The sequence below is a fragment of the Mus caroli genome, chromosome 12 (assembly GCF_900094665.2).
Source record: "Mus caroli chromosome 12, CAROLI_EIJ_v1.1, whole genome shotgun sequence".
NCBI lineage: Eukaryota > Metazoa > Chordata > Mammalia > Rodentia > Muridae > Mus > Mus caroli.
The window spans coordinates 1,934,303-1,956,261 of NC_034581.1; the positions used below are offsets into that span (position 1 = coordinate 1,934,303).

The 21,959-nt window shown below is 50.5% G+C and overlaps 1 protein-coding gene across 1 annotated transcript in view; it reads right to left on the bottom strand.

The window, feature by feature from the left end:
* Positions 1-134: 134 nt before the first annotated feature.
* Positions 135-21,959, bottom strand: part of Klhl29 (kelch like family member 29) — a 303,183-nt gene continuing 281,358 nt past the window's right edge. The window contains exons 7-14 of the mRNA XM_021179297.2: positions 14,280-14,482; positions 12,943-13,202; positions 10,719-10,917; positions 10,394-10,576; positions 10,011-10,191; positions 3,751-3,944; positions 3,347-3,491; positions 135-799 (exon numbers count right to left, since the gene is read on the bottom strand). Of these exons, the coding sequence (XP_021034956.1) occupies positions 616-799; positions 3,347-3,491; positions 3,751-3,944; positions 10,011-10,191; positions 10,394-10,576; positions 10,719-10,917; positions 12,943-13,202; positions 14,280-14,482 (1,549 nt within the window). The 3' untranslated portion in view covers positions 135-615. The remainder of the gene's footprint in view (positions 800-3,346; positions 3,492-3,750; positions 3,945-10,010; positions 10,192-10,393; positions 10,577-10,718; positions 10,918-12,942; positions 13,203-14,279; positions 14,483-21,959) is intronic.

The window sequence follows — 21,959 nt, forward strand, 5'->3', positions numbered from 1 at the left end:
GCCCTCCATCCTGTCTAGTGGCAACCAGCCCCTCTCCGAGGCCTTGGTGCTGCACAGTTCCATTCCTCCTTTTTCTCTTGGCCACTTGAAAGTATGGATAGGTTTAAAAAAAAAAAAAAAAAAAACCAAAAAAAAACAAAAAAAAAAAAAAAAAAAAAAAACAAAAGTAGGAATCAAAGTGATAAGGACACTTTGACCTTATTCCAAAAGAGCGTGATGCCCCAAATTGTCACAGGATAACTGATCTATGGTGTTTAGGGATCAAGCTTGCTCTGCAAGAAGGAAAAAAACAGCTTCTCTCCCAGTTGAAAAATATGTGAAACTATTGCACCGGGCAGAGCGAGCGCCCTCTGTTCAGAGCAAGTGCCTCGCTGGCCTGCGAGCCCGGGCTCCGTGCATTCCAGGTTCCTGCTGCCCGGAGCACTGTGCCCCGCTTCACCCAAAAGGCGAGGATGATTTTCTACATTCAATGTAGAGAATATTCGAAATGTTAGCGCAGTGAGTTTCTCCATTGTGTTTTGTGGGCCTCTCGTTGGTGTTGAAAGATAACCATGTTGTGTGGCATTCGCCTCACTGGACTTGTCCCATAGACTTGTCTTGGGCTTTCTGCTGACGTCAGCCGCTTTGAATATACTTTTTTATCACAACACAGCCGTGTCTGAACACAGGACAGGGCATGTGGGGTAAGAGGGTCCATGTGTTGGTTGTGGGCTCGTAGGCTTCCATGTTGCCCAGGGCTGGTCCCTCACTGCTCACAATGCCTCCAGTTGCATAAATTTTACCATCGAGCACCACGGCACTGTGGGAGGGAAAGGGAGGGGGCAGAGAGTTAGGCTGTGAATCTCCATATTGGTTCTGGAGATAAATCCCAACACTGTGCTGGTTGTGGGGCCCACGGACACTCTTGCGGAGGTTGTGTGGGAGCTTGCTCTTTGTAGCCCCCAACCTGGACCAATGAACAACAAACAATGTCAAAAGCAAAATTAACTCCAAGTTTTTCTCCCCCAGCCTTGGCTCCTGGAATGGAGACTTTGAGACTGATTACTTATTAATAAATGCATTGGCCATAAGCTTTGGCTCATGAGAGGCTCGTAACTTATTTAGCCCATTTAAACTATTCTGTGCCTAGCACTCTCTTGAGGCCCAGCCTGCTTCTTTCTTCACATCTCCTCCGTGCCTCTCAGTGTCTCCCTGAGATGCTCCCTACCTGCTGGTTTGCATCTGTCTCCTCGGTCCATCTCTCCTGCATTCTCTCCCTCTCCCTCTCCCTCTCCCTCTCTCTCTCTCTCTCTCTCTCTCTCTCCTCTCACTATTTCCCAGAATCCCCTCTCTTCCTGCCAGTGTCCCACCTACTCTTTCTTGCCTCAGCTCACTGGCCATTGGCTTTTTTATTGACAGATGATGCTAATATGAGATTCTCTCTACACAGCAACTAGAATGTTTTCCCTACAGGAACACTCAGGACATCATGCAGTGCTATTCTGAGGGGAGAGATGCTCATCTTCATTAGCCTTCCCTCCCAGCAATGCTGAGAAACTAAGGGCAGCTACAAAAGGGTTGCGTCTGCCCATCGCTGGGCCTTTACTGGGCCTCTTTTCCTATTGAGTCTACTGACTGTTGGGAACAAAGCTCAGAATGCCAAGAAACAGAACAGGGGTTAGATTTACCTAAGTAGCACATCTGTGATGGGAGCTTTATTGCTGCCCAGGGACCTAAGAGTCCCACCTTCCATCCTTTCTCCTCCGTGTATGTGACCTGGGCTGCTTCCACCTGTAACTCAAGGTCTAAGCATGCTCTGCAGGATGGCCACTAGCTCTCCCTGGACCTGTCCCTGGGTGACACTCACTGACTGGGGACTGCTCTTCCAGCCAGCTTATCCAGAAGTCCAGTGTTCTTCCCTTTCTCTGCTTCTTTAAACTTTGCTTAAATAATTTTATTTTATGTATTACTCTTGCATGTATGTATGTGCATAACATGCATGCCTAGTGTCTGCAGAAGTCAGAAGAGGGCATCAGATCCCCTGGAACTGGAATTGTGGATGGTTGTGAGCCACCATGTGGATGCTGGGAATCGAGCCCGGGTCCTCTGCAAGAGCAACAAGTGCTCTTAGTCACTAAGTCATCTCTCCAGCCCTGCATTGGCTTCTTAATGCATTGCAACTGTTGATCTAGTCACACTTCTATCCCCAGAGATTTCCTTCATTCCATCTAATGGCCATTTCTTTTTGGCTAGTTTTTAAAAATGGACCCAGAAGTTTTCCAAGGCCCTGAATAGAACACAGCCAGATGTCTACCTTTCTTACCAGATACCGAGGCTTCTGTCAGGTTCTCTTCTAATTCCCTGCTACCCTTGGGTGTTCATGTGCCTCCTTTAGGGCCAACTATCTCCCTGCTTCTCTCAAAAGGCCCAGTTCCTCCCCACCCTGGCCGGGTGCTTAGTCCTCCCTGCTCCTAGTAGTCTCTGGTGAAGCCCGGGCTTCTTCATTGACTCAGTGATCCATTCAGACCACGAGTGGTTGTGGTGCTGGGGGGTGGAGATAAGCCCGAGGGTCACAACTCCACCAGGTGCCTCTCAGTTCTCCGATCTGACAGAGGAGACAGACTTCCTCAGGTCAGAGAAGCTACTTATCCAAGATGTAGTACCATATTAGGAGTGAGGGTTTAATCTCTTGTAGCAATGCTATACAAACAATAGGTGCTCAATAAATGCTCCTTGTTATTCCTAGCTGAACACGAAGTCATTGCCTCTGCATAGATCGCAGGGTGTCTTCAGGGAGAGCCTGCTATGGAAGTGCAAATAGAGGGGTATCTGGGACCCTCCTTACTCTTTGTTCCTCTTAGATCAGTAAAGGAGGAGGCCAGAAGAGTAAGGACTGGAGTCTCACTGATCTGAGGTCAGTGTCCTAGGAAGCGATCTGTATCCCTTCTTTCCCCATGTGCTTTCATCCAGTCAGTACACCTATGAGACTCTAGAACACATGTGTCAGTTGTCCCTGGGGAGGATAGCTTTGATGTCTCTTCCAGTGTGAGATAAGGTCCCATGGAGCCACAGTGTGAGGATCCTGAGCCAGCTTCTACCACAGGATGCTCTCCTGGGTGCCCTCAGGGGCTCCATAATGTACCCTTGCTACCCTTGGGTGTTCATGTGCCTCCTTTAGGGCCAATGTACCCTAGCCCTGACATCCGTTCTGTGGGTAGTTAGGAGGGAGGGCCGTCACTACAGGCTTGCCATTTCTTTGGTTTGGGGAGGTAGTAAGTCCTGTGATGATGTTTCTCCTGATGTGGTTACTTGTGCACACCTCCCCTGCCTCACTCCTTCAGAACCCCAGCTGAGGTACCCCCTTTACCTGCAGAACTGCCGAGAGTGATTCATGTTTGGCCCCGCCTTGATGTTGCCTTTTTCTGGGTCGTAGATGGTGGTGGCTCTGGCATAAGCTCCTCCCAGGATGAACACAAAGCCATTGAGGGTGACAGCAGGTGCATATTTGTTGTCTGTGAGAATGGCAGAGCAGGTGGTCAAGGCCTGTGGAAGGACACTCCCTCCTCTTTCTTTCCCAGCAGTGTTTCCAATAGCAGCATGTCACTGATTATGCGGAGGACAGACTGGGGAACAGGAGCAGCCCGACCCTTGACTGGCTTGCCCTTCTCCCAGTACCTGCATCCCCATCACACCTAGGCTTTGGGGTTACCTACTGCCCGATGGGACTATGGGGGCACCACTGGTCTGGACTGGGGGATAACAGATTCTTACCTATCATTGGGGACTCAATGAAGCTCCACGTGTTGGTCTGTGGCACATAGGACTGAAGGACACCTGCCGCTCGGCCTGCCTCATTCACGCCACCAAACACGTAGATTTTGCCACCACACACAGTGGCCGCTGCCGAATGTACCGCCTTAGGCAGAGGGGCTACTGCCTCCCATTGGTTAGTGATAGTGTCGTACCTGTGAAGGGGAGAAAGAGAGAGTCCTTGTGCAAGGCAGGCTAGCCCAGGGCAACAGCACATGGGAAATTCAGCATTGCTTTTTGCCTTCAGCATCAATCATAGCCTAAGCCTTCAGATGGAGACATGGGCTTGAGCCACTTCCAGGTGGTGCTCCAAACTGGCGCTGTAGGCCTCCTCTTGAGCTGCATTGGGCCTTTTGCTGCCTGCCAACCTCTGTGTAGATTCCTCCCTTGCTTACATGGTGAGCATCTCTGGGGTGATGGTGCAGCTAGTGTCTACTCGAGGAGACCGGGGTGAGCTAAGTGCCATTTTTGCCTTCAAGTTGGTGCTGGCCCAGTGGGGAGGATGTACAAAATCCAATAGTTGTGAAGGATGGTGTGCCATGATGATGAGGGAGGGGAGCCAACAAGCATACAGTAGGACACCCAGCACACAGTGGGGCTAACTCTCTCTGGAGAGTGAGCTGGGGTTGGCCCTAGAAGGGTGAATAAGCTGTCGACAAACAAATGGGGTAAGGAAGTTCACTGAAGTTCAAATGCATGCCCACTGGGGTTTGAGGGGTACCTAGCATAGTTCATAGAAGCTGGAGGTTGGGTAAGTTAGAAAACCTTAAGTGCCAAGCTCAGGTACTTGGGCTTTGTGCCCTGAACAGTGGAGAAGCCCTGAAGGTTTAAGCAGGGAAACACTACGATCTCAACGGACTAGAGAGATACCACTGAGGCTGCAGGGCAGGGAGGCTGACTCTGGGAGACCAGTTAGACCAGTCACCCACAGGAAGCTTAGTGAGAAGTAAGTAATGAGTTTGGGTCAAAGGAGGATGAGTGTGAAGAACTGGGCCCAGGAGAGGTGAGGTACATTTGCTGCAGGATGAAGTAGCTGAGAGGGACAGGGCTACTTAGGATACCTTGGGGTCTCTGTCTTGGAAGGACTGGGAAGGAAGCCAGCAAACAAGAAGAATGCAGTTTTTATCAGTGTCTGTGGGTCCTTGTCAGGGCAGCTTTGGGGTCACCAACACAAAGATGGAAATGAGAGTTAAGGAGCTCACTGGGGAGTACAGGTGGCCCTGAGGCTGAGGTTGAGCTCTGGGGAGGATGGCTTGTGAGGGGTGGAGAACCATCTTCGGGAGCAGTCAGCCTGAGGTCATCAGCCAGCAACCATCAGCTGTAAACGACAAAGGTCCTCAAGTGTGGAAGGTGGGGTAAAGGCATGGAGTCTTGGGCAGATCACAGTGTTTCTGAGGTCAACAGTGCTGTGGGTAAACTGAGAGGTACAGAAGGCATTGTGTGCACATTGAAGACAGAGACAGCAGATATAGCCTTCTCCTGAGGAAACTTGAGTCCTGAAGTGGGCAGAGACTGGAGTACTTAGACAGAAACATGGAATTCTGAGGGTTTTTTTTTTTAAAGAGTAGAATCCTCCCTTTTTGGCGTTTACCAGCCACCTCTGTGAGAAAAATATCCTGGTAACATAGTAAATATATCAGCAGGATTCGGATGGATTCGGGAGTCAGGTAGAAGATCCTCTGTGCTGTGGTTACCTTTGTCTAGACTCTCTCCACGGGCAGCTCTGAGAGTAACGTGAGATCCCAGTTACAAATCAGGAAAACATGGTGGCTGGCCAAAAAGCTTGGGCTCTGAGGAATGGATCATCTGTGTTTTAATACAGAATTCTAAGTTCCCATAATAACTGGATTGCACAGTTCTCCAAATGTTACCAGCAGATTCTCCCGAGCCCGTGGAAATAAACTCTGGCACAAAATTGGTTTTGTTTTAATGGTTGGGGATGTTAAGTAAATTTTTGTATAGGTAGGAGGAAGTCTAAAGGCTTAAACGAAAGTTAACTAAACAGCCAGGCCCCAAATCTGTGCATTCTGCATCCATAGATGCCATCAACTACAGATATGAAAAATCTGAAACTGTATTTGTATTGAACATGTCCAGATTTTCCATTGTTTTCAAAGCAGTACATTATAACAGCTTTTTACACAGCATCTGCATTGTATCAGGTATTGTAAGTAATGTGAAGCATCTAGAGTCTGCAGCAGGATGTGTACAGGTATTTGGATGTGGATACTATGCGGTTTTATATGAGGACCTGAGCACTTGCAAATGTAGATCTACGGGCATCCTGGAACTTGTACCCTGCAGGAACCAAGGGGACTTTATGGTATAAGCAAGAAAAGATGGCACATGGCTGAGTCCCAGCACTCAGATGTTGACCCAAGAGTTCCAGGCCATTCTGGGTAACATAGGTCCTATTGAGAGAGATGGTAGGGAGGAAGGGAGAGGGAGGAGGTGGGGTGGGATGGGTGGAGAGCCAGAGAGTGACAGAGAGAGGAAGGAGAGAGGCTAGAAGAGAGAAAACACACAGTTGGGGACCACAGCGAACTCTGAAGAGCCTTGAACCTCCCAGCCTATGGGAATCTGTTATTTGTCCTTGTAGGACCAAAAGGTTCCTGGGTCCTGTGTGGTTTCTGATAGGTATAGCAGATGTTAATTAAAGCAAAAGGAGTTGTGAGCATGTTAGCAGGAGAGAGTGGAGGTCAAGGAAGTCACAGCTGCAGGCACATTGCTGGAGTTAGCAGAGAGAGGAGAAAGTTTGTTGTTTTTCTTGAGAGAGGGACTCATGTATCCCAGGTTGGCCTGGTAATTTCTAAGTAGCCAAGGATGAGTGTAACGTCCGAGATCTCCCAAGTGCTGAGCTCACAAGTGTGGACAACCATCCCTACTTTGTGTAATTCTAGGGATGAAATGCAGGGATACCTTTATTCTAAGTAAATACTGCACCCTGGGACATTTGAACTCTCAATCCATGGCCCCATTTACTATGGGAAGGAGGAGGTAGGGGTGGACAGGAGAGCCTGTGTATGGTTGAGGAGAGATGGGAAGAGAGCTGCTTGCTTTTAAGAGGAAATGGCTGACAGGGCAGACCCAAGAGTACCTTGCAGCATTTGGGGCTGGGTGGAAGCTTGACTCTTCAGTGCATAGTAGGACCAGTCTGAAGGATGCCAGGATTTCCCTTACCAGTCCCAGGGAGAGAGGGAAGGCAGAGAATAGGGCTGAACAGATCTGCTTCATATACAGTTCGGAATGAAGGAGCAAAGTGAGAGAATGGAGACGTGCAGACCCACTGAGGGAAAGGAGGTAGGGACAGCTGCTGGGATGAGCAGAAGTGGACCTAAGGGGGCTGGTCAAGGGAAGACAGTGCCGTCCTCCCACTCAGCAGCATTTCTGTTCAATGTTCCGAGGAGCTAGCTGCCCCTCAACGCTCCTGCCTGCCTGCAGCTGTCCACCACTTACTGCAGACCCCCTGGCTCACTTATCTCTGCTCCATATGTGTCTGCACCCAAAGCAAGGACCTGAGCTTGCTCACCAGCGAGTTCACTCAGCACAGAGTCGTGAACAGCATACAGCTCCCATGTTCTCCCTGGGAGTCTCCTTTGGATAAGAGCCATCACTAGCTTCCTAGAGCTAGGTACTCTAGGAAGAGGGTCTTATGTGCACCATGTCCTGATTCTTGAGTTAGGGAAGGGGATGCCATGTGACATCTGCTTCTGGAGTTCGGTATTAGAAGCCAAACTGTCTTATGGGGCAGCTGTGGCCGATGCCATTCAGTCGTGGATGGATGATATATAGCGAACAGGCAATGAAGTAAGTGTCTTTTCAGGGCAGTGTCAGAAGTTCAGATATCTGTTTTTTAAGCCAATATGGCAGTGAGCCAAAGAGCTCCCACAGAAAGAGCTGAGAGATGAGAAAGATTATGTGGCTGTTAGCCCTCAGTCTTTCGGCATAAGGACACATTCCGCCAAACACAAATTTCCTGAGAGTTTGTTATTCCAGGTGGCTGATTGCCAAGCCATGAGCTCTCCCGTCAGCTCAATCTGTCAGCTTCCTGCTTGAGAAGGATATGCTAATGACATGCAAATGACCCAGCCGAGTGAGGCGTTCCACTATCATTTATGCAGTAACCACAGCTCCTGCAATATATTGCTATAAAATATTAGACCCAGTTATTTATATAATGATATAATACAGGTTTGTCTATGGCGCTGTTGTTTTAATCTATAATTATGTAATCTTGCTCTATTCCTGTAACACGGTAATGTAATATAACTATAATACAGCATATATCTCATTCATTATCAATATAATAGCAATTTGTACCATTAGTGCTTCCTGGGGAACAAAGCACCCTCATGTCTATCCCCATTAGACTGACCTTCCTGTCACCCTGAATTCTCATCACTGCGGCCATGTGGCACAGAGACTGACTTACCCAAAGGGGACTTCTCCTTGGGTAGCAGTGGGTGCTTCCCCCCCCCAACACCCTCCACTCTCTCTCATGGGCATCCCCTAGGGCTCTTCCAGTCTTTGTTCCATCCTACAGGCCCAGATGACAGATCTGCATGGGCTAAGGGAGCACTCAGGGTCCCTCAGGTCTCTCTGGGATCTCCAGCTGCTCTTTCCTTCACTGGGCCTCCTGGGGGTGGCCTCAGGTGCTCCAAGCTGACATTTATTTTCCAGCCAGTCTGAAGGCTGGGCTCCGCTCCGTGGGGAAGGCCAGTACAGGCAGCACCCTGGGGCCTCAGAGAACTGCTTCAGGGCCCAAGAAAAGCAGAAAGAGTCGAGATTGTCTCTACCTCTCTGTCGGTGTGTTTGATCCTTCAACAAATTCCTGTATTTATCAACAAGCAGAACTTTGCAAAAGGAGTAACCAGCGTTTTAGGAGATTAAAAATAGCTGACAGAGGCAAAGCAAGATGACCTCCAGCTCCGTGGACTCCTATATAGCAAATTTCTCCTTGCTTGTGTGTTTATTTTTGAGCCACAAATGACTGGGAACTGATGCTCCTGCTTCCAGGGGAGCTTGGGACCATGTCTGGACATGCAGCAGGCTATACTGAAGACCACCCAGTGTTAGGACTGGTCTGGGTCCAAGCACGGTATTAATATGCTCTTAATCACCCAGGGACTTCTCAGTATCATCAAATCAATGTGACAATTAAATGTTGTTGCCAAGCCATCTCAGACTCCACTTGGGGGAGTTAAAAGCCCGCAGTGAACATTCAGACCTGTCTCACTCTGAAACCATCCTTGCTGGAACATTCATCAAGTGTCCAATTAGCTACTCAGGGAAAGAAAAAAAAAATCAAATCGAGGGGTATGTGTGGCTTCACAGGCAGAAAGGATGTCACATTGCAAAGTGTGCTTTCTGGTGGCAGCTGATGGTGTGGGCCAAGGTAGGGGAAAGAGTGATTGAAATCACTGATCTACTGATAGAAACTGGGGCTATAGCCTAGGGCCAGGCCAGCCTCACGTGCTTCTCCATGGGGCACTAGTTTCTCCTGTAACAACACTGAAGTCTTTCTGCTCTGCTAGCTGGTGGCCCTCTCCCAGGGGTTCTGAGCATCTTCTCTGAGGTTACCCACCCACTCACTCTCTTACAAGAGCAGTCTCACTGGCTCAGGAAGAAAGTATCTTGGCAATTTCCATTAAAAGGGCAGTACCTACTCCAACTTCTGGTCCTCAGGCCTCTGCCTGACTCACATCACATCCTCAATAGCCTGGCTGGGGTAGGGTGGGAGACAGCCTGGGGCTTGTAACAAAGTGCAGGCTACCCTCTAATCTTGGGCTGGTTAGCTTATAGTTTTCCTCTGGAGAATTCTAGAGGGCTGGCCAGACTGTGCCCCTACAATGCTTAGTTGGTGAGTGGTTTCTCTTCCTGGCATCTCTACCAATTACCTGGCATGTGTGGGATGCAGGAAGGATGTGTGCAACCCTTATGTGGTTGGACAAAGTGGCACAACCACTGACATGGACCATACTTGGGACATTGGATTAAGCTCCTGAATTCTAATATGACTCTGGCCAAGCTCTCTCATGTCCTTTCGTGACTGGACCTTGGGCCACCATTTTGTGTTAGTGACCCATGAGCTTGCATCTTGTGTTCACTTCCTTTTGTTCTGAATGATAAACCTGGAATCAGTATCAGGTAGGTGCTGGTGTGGGTGCAGAGGGAGGAATGATGCGACATTAGCATTCAGAGACACACCGTGGCTGCCTTACCTCTCCACATGGTCCACGTTGCCGGCCACTCCAAGTCCCCCAAGAGTGTAGATCTTCCCATCATAGACGAGACTATTGTGGCGACAACGAGGGACAGTCATTCTGGAGACCAGGTTCCAGTTATCCAACAGGGACATGTAGCACCAGACATCAGCCAACGTCACCCCTGATTCCATTCCACCTGTGAACAGTATGGGGGTGCACAGAACAGAAAGGGTTGAGGAAGGGGCTAAGGACAGGATGCCCAGCTCCAAGGACAGAAGCAGGAGGTTTTATTTGTAAAGCAGATACTCTGGGGCCTTGACCTTCCTCAGCCCAGTGTGGGGGCACAGGCGCCTTTGGGAAGCCCATCCCGGTTCCCACCCAGCCCTCAGGAGCCTCACCTGAGAGGTAGATGTTGTCCCCAGCACTCACTACACTGAAGAACTCGCGGTCATAGAAAGGCAGCGAGGCCAAGGGGTACCACTTGTTGTTCTGTGGGTTCCAGCAGGTGACAGCCACCAGTGAGCGCTGGGTCATCCCAACCATCTGACGGCCCCCAACCAAAACGATGACCTCGGCCACACCTGTGGGGACATGGATGGGTACCCTTGGGACACACCCTGACACCGTCAGCATCTGTGTCTGGATCTTCTCTGGGGGGACCATCTGGAGCCAGCTGACTCTGTGGCATCTGCTATTTGGGGATCTGGGTATATTCCTTGATACCTGCAGAGAGGCGGGGCCGGGTTCGGGGTGTCTGCATCTCCTGCCGGGCGTGGGGTAGCATGTGGTAGCGTTTAGCCTCATTGACCAGGTCCCGACATGCTTCTGATGACTTGATCAGCTCTTCGTTGTCCACCACATTGAGCAGATAGCTGGGGTGGATGAACGGGAGGCGGACGGCAGCCAGGAGCTCTGCTGCATACTATGGAATAGAAGGAGTGGGATTCTGCTGAGAGGAAGCCCCCTCTTATGAGTTGAATAGAGAAGGACTCCCCATCTGGGTGTGTCTTGGGAGTGCACATTGCCCAGCCTGGCATACTAGACAATGGGAAGGCATGGAGTTAACTGGAGGCCTAGCAGCTGCAGCCAGCCCCAGAGTAGTCTATCCCTCTGCCCCTCCAGCCTCTCCTCTCCACACTCCATCTGTGTCACAGAGCCTGACTGCACAGAAGACTGCCAGGTGGCTGAAACCGGGAGAGCGGAAGCCTTTTGTCTTGCGGAGGTGTGAGAGTGACAGGAGCAAGTGGGGAGACCCAGAAGAACTTAAACGAGATGATGACTGTCAGCTGTAAGGTAACTGTGACATCTGTGTGTCCCTAATACTATGGCTTCTGAATAGTGTCACCTTGTCCCATCCTGGATTTTGGATGCTCTCATCCTTCATTCAAGGCTTTTCTTGCGCCGATGTGAACTTCCCCGGTGACAGGCAAACTCCACCCACTTTTGTTTCGTCCAGAGGCTGAGTGGCAGGAGTAATTGGTAGCCACTCTATACCATATGTTAAGCTTGTTACCAGAGCTGCACAGGCTGATGAGACCTGGCCTCTGATCTAAAAAGTGTTCACAGTTTTCTGGGTGATAGCTAGGGCTGAGGAAGGTGCAGAAGTGAGAGGTGGCACAGGGAGGATGATGTTCGAGGTGGAGGAGTTGGGACTTCTGTCAAGTGGTGGGAGCAGGTGTGGGGGCTGTGGGGAGGACATCTAGAGGCACAGGAGAGTGTAAAAGGACTTGACACTTGGAGAACTCTATGGGGTTTATTCTTGAGCACAAAGGGGTTTTTTTTTGGAGGGGTGCAGCACTTCGTAGATGGGAAACATGGAGATCAGGGTCTCTGGACAAGCCTGGATGAGTTCATACCACACTCTGGGCTGTGGATGTAGACTCGAGAGTTGTGGAAAACTGGCACTTACTGTGACTATCTACACAACTTCAACTCTTTTCTTTGAAAATAACACTTGCTTTCTAGAACAAACTGGTCAGGGGAGGAGCAGTCTTCTGGATTCTAGGGACTGGGTGGTGGGGTTGAGGTGGGGCAGGGGGCAGCTCTGTATCCTGTTTTACCTCTCATGCTTGTTCCCAATCTTTCCCTCCCCTCTTCTTCCTCTCTGCCTTCTCTTTTCCTCCCCTTTCTTCCCCCTCCCTTCCCTTGAGCCAGAGTCTTGTAGCCTAGGCTGAGGCTCACCTTGGAGTCAAGTTGGCCTTGAACCCCCAATCCTCCTAATTCTACTTCCCTGTCACCTTCTTTTTATGTCCTCTGAACCGTGATAGCCCTTGTGACCCAGCCCTTGACTTCCTGGCTCTGTCCTGGCTGCTTAGGCTCCTCCACCATTGCTCCCAGTTGTTTTCTACCCTGATTCTTCCAAGGGCTTCCTGCCGCTGCCCTGACCTTCAGGTCCCTCACTACAGTAACGGATGGCAGTCCCCTTCTGCACAGGGACTCCACTTGGGGTTTTCTGGGCCGATGATGGGCTAATTAGCTCCCTCAGACTTGGGCGACCATGTGGGGATAAGTGGGTTTTCTCTCCTCATGGGGATGCTTACTCTGGCTTTTCTGTCTCCTTTGGTAACTCATTTTCTCTCTTGTCATACATGTAGGGTTTTCTATGTCCAGAATGGCTCTCTACACACTTGACAGCCAGAGTACACACTCTGACCTCCTGGGACCCCATATGCCCTGGTATCCACTTTTCTGTGAAGGTCCCAGGCACTTCTCATCCAGACCGTGTCCCCTTGGCAAACTTGGACACTTATTCCAGGTGGAATGGAAGTCCTTAAGAGCCCTCTGGAGACAGAGTCTCATCTTTACCATTTCTTTCCCTGTGTGGAGGTGTGTATGTGTGTGTGTTTATTTCAGACTCCTCTACAATCCTTGTAGCCCTGCCCCCTTCACTTCCCTCCATCCTTGCAGCAGATCCCATGCCTGCAGGGACCAGGTGGAGCAGGGGTACCTGCGCACGTGTTGCTGGGTCCTTCTTGATCCACTTGATGACAGTCTCATAGACCAGCTCCTCGGCCTTGGTATTGAGGCTGTCATTGGAGACGTAGGCAATAAAGTCATCTTTAGAGATGCTGAGGATCTCCTCCTGGGCGGCCACCTCGGGGAAGATCTGCAGCGCGAAGGCCTTGGCCATGTGGTAGAGCTCACTGCACTGCATGGCCTCAGCCATGGCCAGCACTCCTAGACAGTTACTGGCAGTCAGCTGCTTCTCTGAAGGTGAGAGGGAATGGTCACTGATCCAGGAGTCCTGGAAGGACTCTTGTTCCCATCACTGTCCCTGGATCTTCCTCAGAACCCAACCCATTTCCTTGTGACGCTGCATCCAATATAGGTTGCCATTAGCCTTCCTCCTCTGACCCTGAGCCTCACATTCATTTCCTAGGTTTTTCTCTGCCCTGATTCATGTGGACCTCTTTGGAACTAATACTATCCCTGCAGACCAAAGCAGAAAAACCAAAGGTGTGAGGGATGGAGTGAGCTTCTCCCCTACCCATGGAGGGAGGGCTGTGCTTCGGGGTTTGGGGCTGTGCTATGGATAGTAGCCACATTGCGACTTATGATGTCTTCTATCATGGCAAACATGCCTGATATCACAGGCAACAGCCCTCACATATCAATCTATTGTCTCCCATGGCCCCTAGAAACTCCTATGGTCTCATCTAAAATCTGGGGCCTGGCTAGCTGGCTCTTTTGACGTTTGGCTAATAGCCCTTTCAGGTTAGAATGGAGTATGTGCCACTTTCCAGTGTGATGGCTCCTGACTCTTCTGGATTGATCGACCTCTTCACCAGGAATCATCTGATCTGTTCCCAGCATCTGGCTTTTCTTTCTGCGTACCACACCCGAGGCTGTGGGGTTTTCTGTGCTGCTCTCCTTGTTCCCCTGCTCCACAACTCCCAGCCCAGCTGGGCAGTACTAAGCTGTACAAAGTGAGCATGCTGAGTCTGGTGCGGGGGTGAGCCCCACACCAAGATCTATCTTTTGAAAAACAGCTCTGGGCTTCCAAGGGTTAGATGAGATGTTCTGGTCTGTCCATGCATCTGGGAATGAATATGTTAAAGGGGAACAGGGTGTGTGGTCTATTCATTCAGGGCTTAGAGGCCAGCTCAGAGTGAGTAGTGTGGTGCCCCCCCCAACCCTGCCACATGCATAGGATGTTTATACATCCTAGTGGCCATTGGTTCTTGCAAGGACACAGTGAGCCCTTCAATGCATGCCATTCCATCACATGCTCAGATGAAATCTAGATATCCTGGCACAATCTGGGGGAAACGCTGGTCAGCTCACCAAGAAAGGACACACAGACTTTGCAGAAGGTGTGAAACTGGAACTTGCTGGCCGCCTCGAGTAGAGTCTTGGCATTGGCTGAGTCGATGACCAGCGACCCCGTGTAGACAAACTCTAGCAGTAGCTCCAGGACATCAGCCTGCAGGTTGGAGAGCACCAGCTCCAGCTTCTCCCGGCTGCTCTGGCTGCTGTCCTGCACCGACCTAAGGCACAGAGACCAGGCTGTCCTCACCTGCTACCCTGCGGCCACTGCCGCTTCCTCACAGGGCCAGATCTCCCTGTACACCTCAGTCACGCCCCTTCATCTTAGGACTCAAAGGACACAGCAATGACACACCTGAACCTAATGACCTGACACAGGATCTGAAAGAGAAGGGTCTGACCAGAGGTGCCCCAGAGAACAGAAAACCCCGCTTAATACTACTCAGCATGTCCATGCAAAAAAGATGCAAATCAAAAAAGCATGAGCCGTGGATGGGGACGAGGACTAGGACTGGCCACAAAGGGAAACAATATGGTTCAGCTCCTTGCTGGACCTGGTGACTACACCAAATGGTACCGGCAAGCCCTGACAAGCACAGGGCAGATTCTGCCCTCACAGGACAGAATCTCCTCAGGTTAAAGATGAAGGCTCCTGATTGGCAGGCATTCTAGCCAATTAAGAGACTTCCTTTGAACATATCTTGAAGACCCAGAGCCTTGGAAGGCTGCTCAGGAAGCCCCCCTCCCCAACTTTCCAAAAATCATATTGTTTCCTTTTGGGCATGGAAGGGAAGCCCTTCATGACATTGCTTTGAAACTGAAGACAAGACGAGATAGACGGACAGAATGGTTAGAGCTAGGAAGTGGGGAGGGGAGCAACCAAGGACTTCCGCCACAGACAGCCAGCAGCCATGACCTGGGGCCTGGCCCGGGGCGGGGAGGGGGCCCTCCTGCCACATGGAACACGGTGTCAGAGGTCAGAGTGGCCTGCGTGTAGAGTGTGCATCGGGCTTGTGAACTGAGGTGGGGGAGCAGGGGAGGGACACAAATATATCAGTATGTTTATATCTGGTGTCTACAGAAATACAAAACCATTGCAAAGGCTCCTAAGGCCTGGCAGCCGCTCCCTATAGCTGGACCTGGAAGGAAACAGATCAGATGAACCGAGAACACACCAATACAGAAGTAAGGCCGGGAGGAAAACAAAAACAAAACCAAAAACCACCCAGAGCATTAAGTCAGGAGGCAGGTTTCTCAGAGGCTATCGACTTGACCACCCTGCTTGGCTACTCTCACCAGGCTGGCTTTCCTCACTGAGCTTGACCTGACTGGGGCTATGGCAAGGAAGTGAACTCCGCTGCCCACCCATGTCCACCCACAGACTTCTGCAAAAGCCAGGGGGCAAGACTCTTGACACTGGTCCCTTGGGTGCACCTCGGGCAGGAGTAGAGGTATGCCGATGTCTGGTAAGACAGGAGCTTGGCTAAAGAGGCTGGGGCCAGCTGCTGGGTGAGTGGACAAAGCACTAGCAGGGAGCAAAGGGACCTGGGTACCCTGTTTGACCACTGACAGGCAGATATCCTAAGCCTCTCAGGCCCTCAGCTTCCTATTCTGCAAAGCAGATGAGGCCTAAAGTTCTCTGAGGCTCAGTATTAGAGACAGCCCTTCCCAGGATTCTCTTCTACACAACAGTGCTTGCACTTCTACCGCCAGACTTCAAAAGCTTAAGGCCTTCGAAGCCCAGACACAACCGTCAGTGTGCAGGTTGCACTGGGACCCTGAGGCTGTGTTGATGCTTAAAGCTCCTTTTCCACAGTGTAGCCAGAGGCCCTAAGGCCTTGTACTTCTATGGCCTGAGCAAGCCTAGAAACCTGAGGAGCCAAAGTTCTGGCCATGCAGAGGGTCTGGGCTGAGGTCTTTTAAGCCCACATGTGCTCACTCAATGCTAGTTACTTCACACACATGTCAAGATGGATTCCCAGGCTTATGTGCCTTGGTTAAGTATAAAAATAGCTTTCAAGTACCTCCTAGAGACTCCATAAATCTTGGTTCTCCCAGGCCTCTAAGGCTATCTGGTCAACTTCTTGTTCTAAGACTTTGCTGCCTCTGTGTTCCTCCTAATGGCTTGGCCTTTCCTCTGTATGTCCTCAGGTTCTGTGGCAGTCATGTTGGGTTACTATGTGGCAGGGCTGATGGGGTCAACGTGGGCTGTTCACCTTTCTCAAGATTCCTTTCACTGTTGCCACCAACAACTGCCAGCCCAGTGTGTCCCTGAATCCTCAGATAGAGGAGCTCAAAAGAGCTGAGGTAGGCCTTCAGGGAATACACATGCGCGCATGAGAACACACACACACACACACACACACACACACACACACACACACATGCCCCTGGCCAACCCAGTGCTAGAATGTTGGCTATAAAGGGTTGAGGTTGCCACACTGCTGACAACTGTCTGTTGCTTCTCGAGGCTGAGCCTGGAGAGGGTTTTGCCACCTGCACTGCTGAAGGGCACCCAGAATGAGAGGCTATATACAGGAGCTGAAGAGTGTGGTGACGCGGTTAAATCAGAGAGGTCCTTGACCATAGAATACACGCCTGCGGCTGCTCCCATTGGGCAAATGATCTGCAGGAAGTGCTGGAGGCTCTTGGGACTGGAAGAGCTAGCCTTTCCCCCTTGGTTACCTAGGAACATGAGGCAGTGTTAAGTCTTTGTTAGTAACCTAGTTCAAGGTCTAGAGAAGGCATCGGAGTTTGGATATCCCCTTGGCACATAGGCGGTGTCTACTGGGTTCATGTGCAGCTTAGAGAACTGTAAGGGCTATGAAAGGCTGGCAACAGCTCTGTTTCCAATCATTAGATCATTGTGGCTCTGCTTAGCACTCGTTAGGTTTCCTCACTCTGAAGAGAGGTCTCCTAAGGGACACCTCACCTGATCCATAACTCTGATCATAGCTATAATGCTGCATTCTTCACTGGTGTGAAGAATACTTTGTCCTCCACTATATTTTGAGCTGGTTCTTGAGTGAGCTGGGGGGCTCTAAGGGTCATGACACAATGGTCCAGTGCTGTACAGAACCACAGAAATAGACACTATCATGTTGTCTGTGGTTCTCATGCCTGGGAAGATGGCAGAAGTGTGGTGCCCTAGCCCACATAGTGTCTGGGACTAGACATCGTATGAAGTTACTTTCTCCCAAGTGGAACTATCCAGGAGAATTCAGGTTCCTAGGCACAGTTGCTGTTCAGCAGGGCTGGGTCTATAGATGTGTCAGAGATGCCTATCTTGGATTAGTAGGATCTTGGAGAACCCTCCTTTAGCAGAGAACTCCTGCTGAAGGGATAAGGTATTCTCTCCCTTACTTGCCTGTGTGGCCAGATGTTTGCATGATGCACACAGGAATTGGGAACTCTCTGGAAGTGTAGGACAGTGGTGAGTGACAGACGGCTGGCATTCCATTCCACCTGTCAGATGTGATTTCTACCTTGCCCCATGTCATTAGCTTCAGAGCATTGTGTTTGGGCACACCCAGGTCCCACTGGGTCTTGTGGACCCCGGCAGGCCTTGGACCACTCTTTGAGAGGAGTTCTGGTCTCTATCATTCTGTTGACACCCAAGAGGTGTCAATTCCTCTTCTTGTTGGTTTGTTTTCAAGGCACACATGTGTATTCTTGATGAGAAAGGGGACAGGCACTTGGGGAAAGAGGCTGCTGTACCTGAGAAGTACCATGTCAATTGGTGAGGTGTGTCACTGAGTCAGTAGCTACTCTAGCTTCTCACATCATGGCTGAAGAAGGAATGAGAAGCCCAGAGTTTAGAGTATCAGGCTCGGTGAGAATCAGGTTAGAAAAATCAGTGACTCCATTCACTGTTTTCATTCAGTGCGCAATGAGGCTAGGATTCACATGTCATACCTGATCCAGTAGGCTTTGTGAGGTAGGGGGTTTAAGCTAGAGGTGCCTGCCATGCTCAGGTCTCTGTCCTCTTTTTTATGATGAGGGACAGCTTTTCTCAGGTGCTGAGAAGGGTCAGTGAGGGCAGGAGACGTGGCTGCCATCTTTTGAGAAAGATGGTCATGGCCTCTATGATGCGGCCTGTAGCCTGGCCAGACAACCATTAAGTGGATTAATGTCTCTGTGGCACCTGTGCATCTTGAAAGATTCATGGGCCAGAGAAGAAAAGCCAGGGTGGACTGTGCAGCCTAGGGGTAAGATATGGCTCTAGACCTGGGACTCCAACCCAAAGGGTCCAGTATGTGAGCACATAAGGGAAGGGTGAGTACCCCATTCATCATCCAGGGCAGTGTGGTTCATCCCTTTGTCCCTCCTCACTGTCCAGAAGCTGTGCCCTCACCCCTTGTCTTTCATTTTCCCTCTGATCATCCTGTGGCACTCAGGTTGGTCAACCTAAGGTCAGGTGGAACGGGCCTGTGGTTCGGGTTTGCCCTGGCTTGCTGCTGGTCTCCTTCACTCATGTCCAAGGGCTTCTTGACTCCAGGCCTCATCTAGAGGATCCAGTCCCCTTGCAGGTCTGCACACAGTGCCTGTCTTAAAGTGCCTCTCTCTTGTTCTTCTTGGCAGGCCTTGTGGCCAGTGTTCCTAATATCACATGTAGACTCTACACACACACACACACACACACACACACACACACACACACGTATGTGCACACTCTCTACTTGTACCCAGTGTCAGCTCAGAGACTTCCCTTCCCTTCCTCACTGAATTTGCCTACAAACAGCACATTTTGGTTTTCTAGGTTAGAGAACGGAAGCTTCCATGTCAGACAATATGTATATGTTACTTAGATGTCCGAGGCATTTACTTCAAGATCCTCATCTGTAAAATGAGGATTCTAACTGCACAAGCTACTTAAGCTAACGTATCTGTAAAGCTCCTTGTCACCAGGTGGCAATCTTGTCAAGGAAGGAAGTGGCGAAGGATGGCTTAAAGGAACTAGCTCATCTATGGAAGCATGTGAGGAAACAGTCTGGATAGTGTAGGGCCTTGGGAATGTGGCCAAGAAGTGGAGGTTTCAGGGACCTGACTGAGGTCTCTGCTCAGTCTTATACTGATGTTGTGTGTGTGTATGCGTGTGTGTGTGTGTGAGTTTCATGCCTCCCTTTTCTGACCCATGTATTCTTTGTCTCTGAGGACTTTGGGTAGGCTCTGGCGCCTCCTGTTTGCAGAGAGGAGTAAACAAGTGACTTAGCTTCCTGTATGCCCCTCCTATGGCTCCAGGAAAGACAGTCACACTGAGAATGGGGATTGAGCAGTGGACACATGACCTAGGTTGGTGGCAGAAAGGAACTTAGCTTGAATTTCCAAGTCTGGGGTGCTGGTACAGAAAGAGGGTAGCTCCTGCTCTGACAATGCTCAGCAGGGGCAGGTCAGGATTGACTCATCTGATCCCCGAGACGTAGACTGGCCCTACTTCCTCAACCTCACATCAGTCCCTGAAAAGGAGCCCCTGGACCACTTTATCCCTGAGAAGCTATTCCAGGGCTTGATGCGGTGGGGTCTGAAATAGCATGGTGGCATCAGCTGCTCTCTGACCATGAAGAATTTGGGGCCATGTGGCTCATAAAGGCAGTGCCTTCCTGTAAAGATCTTGCTTCACTCCTTCAAAAGCCTTTGTTTGCAGCCATTAGTATCAATGGTAACATGTATCCCATGGCCGAGACAGAGAAAGGGAATTCAAAATGGCTACACACAAACAGCCTTCAGTTTCTCCTTTGATTCCTGAAGGTACTCCATGCATGCTGAAGGTCCTAGACCTCAGTCCTGACTCAGTCAGATCCATCTGCCTTGTCTACCCACCACTAGGGGACTTGAGTGCCCTTTAAGCCCTGAAACCACGTCATGTCATGCCATGTCATGTCATGTGTTTTTTAGGCTACCTTCCCCAGCTGACCCCTGACCCTGGATTGTTAACCACCTCTCTTCCCTTTTATGACCTTGATACCTTCATTTCTCCCATTTTGGCATCAAACTCGTGAAGCCTCTCCAGGCTGGTCTTGCCCATCCACTGACTGTCACCTTCACCATCATTTGACCAATATCTGGCTTACAAATTGTTAAAGCCTGAGGCCTGGGAGCAAGGGTTTGGGCAGAGTGGAGTCTCAGAATGAGTGGCAGAGCCAAGTGTAGGACCCAGGTCTCCTGGCTCCTAAGGATTCTCTCTCCCAGAAACTACTTGGATGGAGCGCCCATCCTTTCTCAGCAGGGCAAATGAGGTGTGTGGGCCCCCTCTTCACTCTTATAGCAAGTCTAGGAGGCCAGTGGGGAGTCAGGGTCTGCTCATATCTGCTTCTGGGGAGGCAACCTATTCTTGCCCCTGGTTCATACCTGTTTGTGTCCTACCCTCCTTGTCTGGAAGGGTCTTTCTTCTCCTTTGCCTATCCAAGAAGGTTCCCACCTATTGGGGGGTCATCTTCCCTGTTGTGTGCTGGAGTTTGGCTCTGATTCAACTTCAAAGGTAGTTAAAGACTTTTAGTCCAGAGCTGGATCACTGCTCTACATTAACCTGCTCTGTAGGCCATCTGGATCAGGGTCCAAGGTCCCAGATTACTTAGCTGTGTCCCTGCAGCCAGGTGCTAGCCACTGCTCCACAGAATTTCCTAAAAAGAACCCCTGGGCTGAAGAAGCCCCTGGACATGCCTCTTTCCCCGAGACTTATGCCTCTAACCCTTGCCCTCAGACCCAGAGAACCTAAGTGTGAGGGCAGGAGACGGAGTCGTCCAGGAAATGGGATGTCACAAAGAGCCTGCCCCTCCTGTGTGGCACAGGGCCAGTAAGGCTGAGTGGGACCTCACACACAGCCAGCGGCCTGGCTCTATGCCAAAGGACACAGGGGATAGGAAAGGAGATGCCAGCCAGTGTGCCATCCTGAAACAAAACACAGTCGCTCTGGGGTTAGTTGGCAAGTCCAAACACAGCATTGGGAAGCAAGCAGAGGTCCTGTCTCCCATTCTGAGCTCTGTCCAGGCTCAGCGTCCGCCCCGGAGAGGCTGCAAGGCAAAATGAGCAGCAACATTAATCTGCTGATGGGTGAGAGAAGTGTGAGCGTTCGTTACCCTGGGCTGGCCCCTCGGCTGCTCTCCCTCCCTAAGGAGCTAGCAGGTCGCCCTGACAGCTTTGCAAGGGTATGAAACAGCCCCAAACAATTACTTGTTTAAATCAACAAAATGGAAAAAACGAAGATACTCAGGCACCATTAACACTGATTGATCCAGGTAGAAATGGCCAGGTGGAGCCAGGGTGGGCTGAGGTGGGGTGGAGGCAGAGAGACCGTGTTTAGGACACACCTGGTCTGCACTCAGTGCCCAGTGTTCAAGTATGAGGCTTGGCCTACACACTCGTCTCCCTGATTCAGGCTGGGGGAGAGCAGTCCCTGGGGTGCCTGGTGTCCCTCACTGGGATTATCTGCTCAATATACTTTCCTGGCATCATGGTCACCATCAACAGTGGGGTGATGGATCTGGGGACCCTGAGGGATGGAGTAGTGTGTAATGGTCCCTTAAAATGGAGTCTATAGTCCTCTTAGTCTCAGGGAGGGCTTGTAATCTGCTAAGAACATGGGGTTTGGGTATGTGGGGAGGAGCCTATTATGGGCTAGCCCCTGGTGGCCAGTGAGGCAGTGTGTGGTAGCAAGGGCAGTGGCTGCTCTGAGACTCTGTGTGTGTGTGTGTGTGTGTG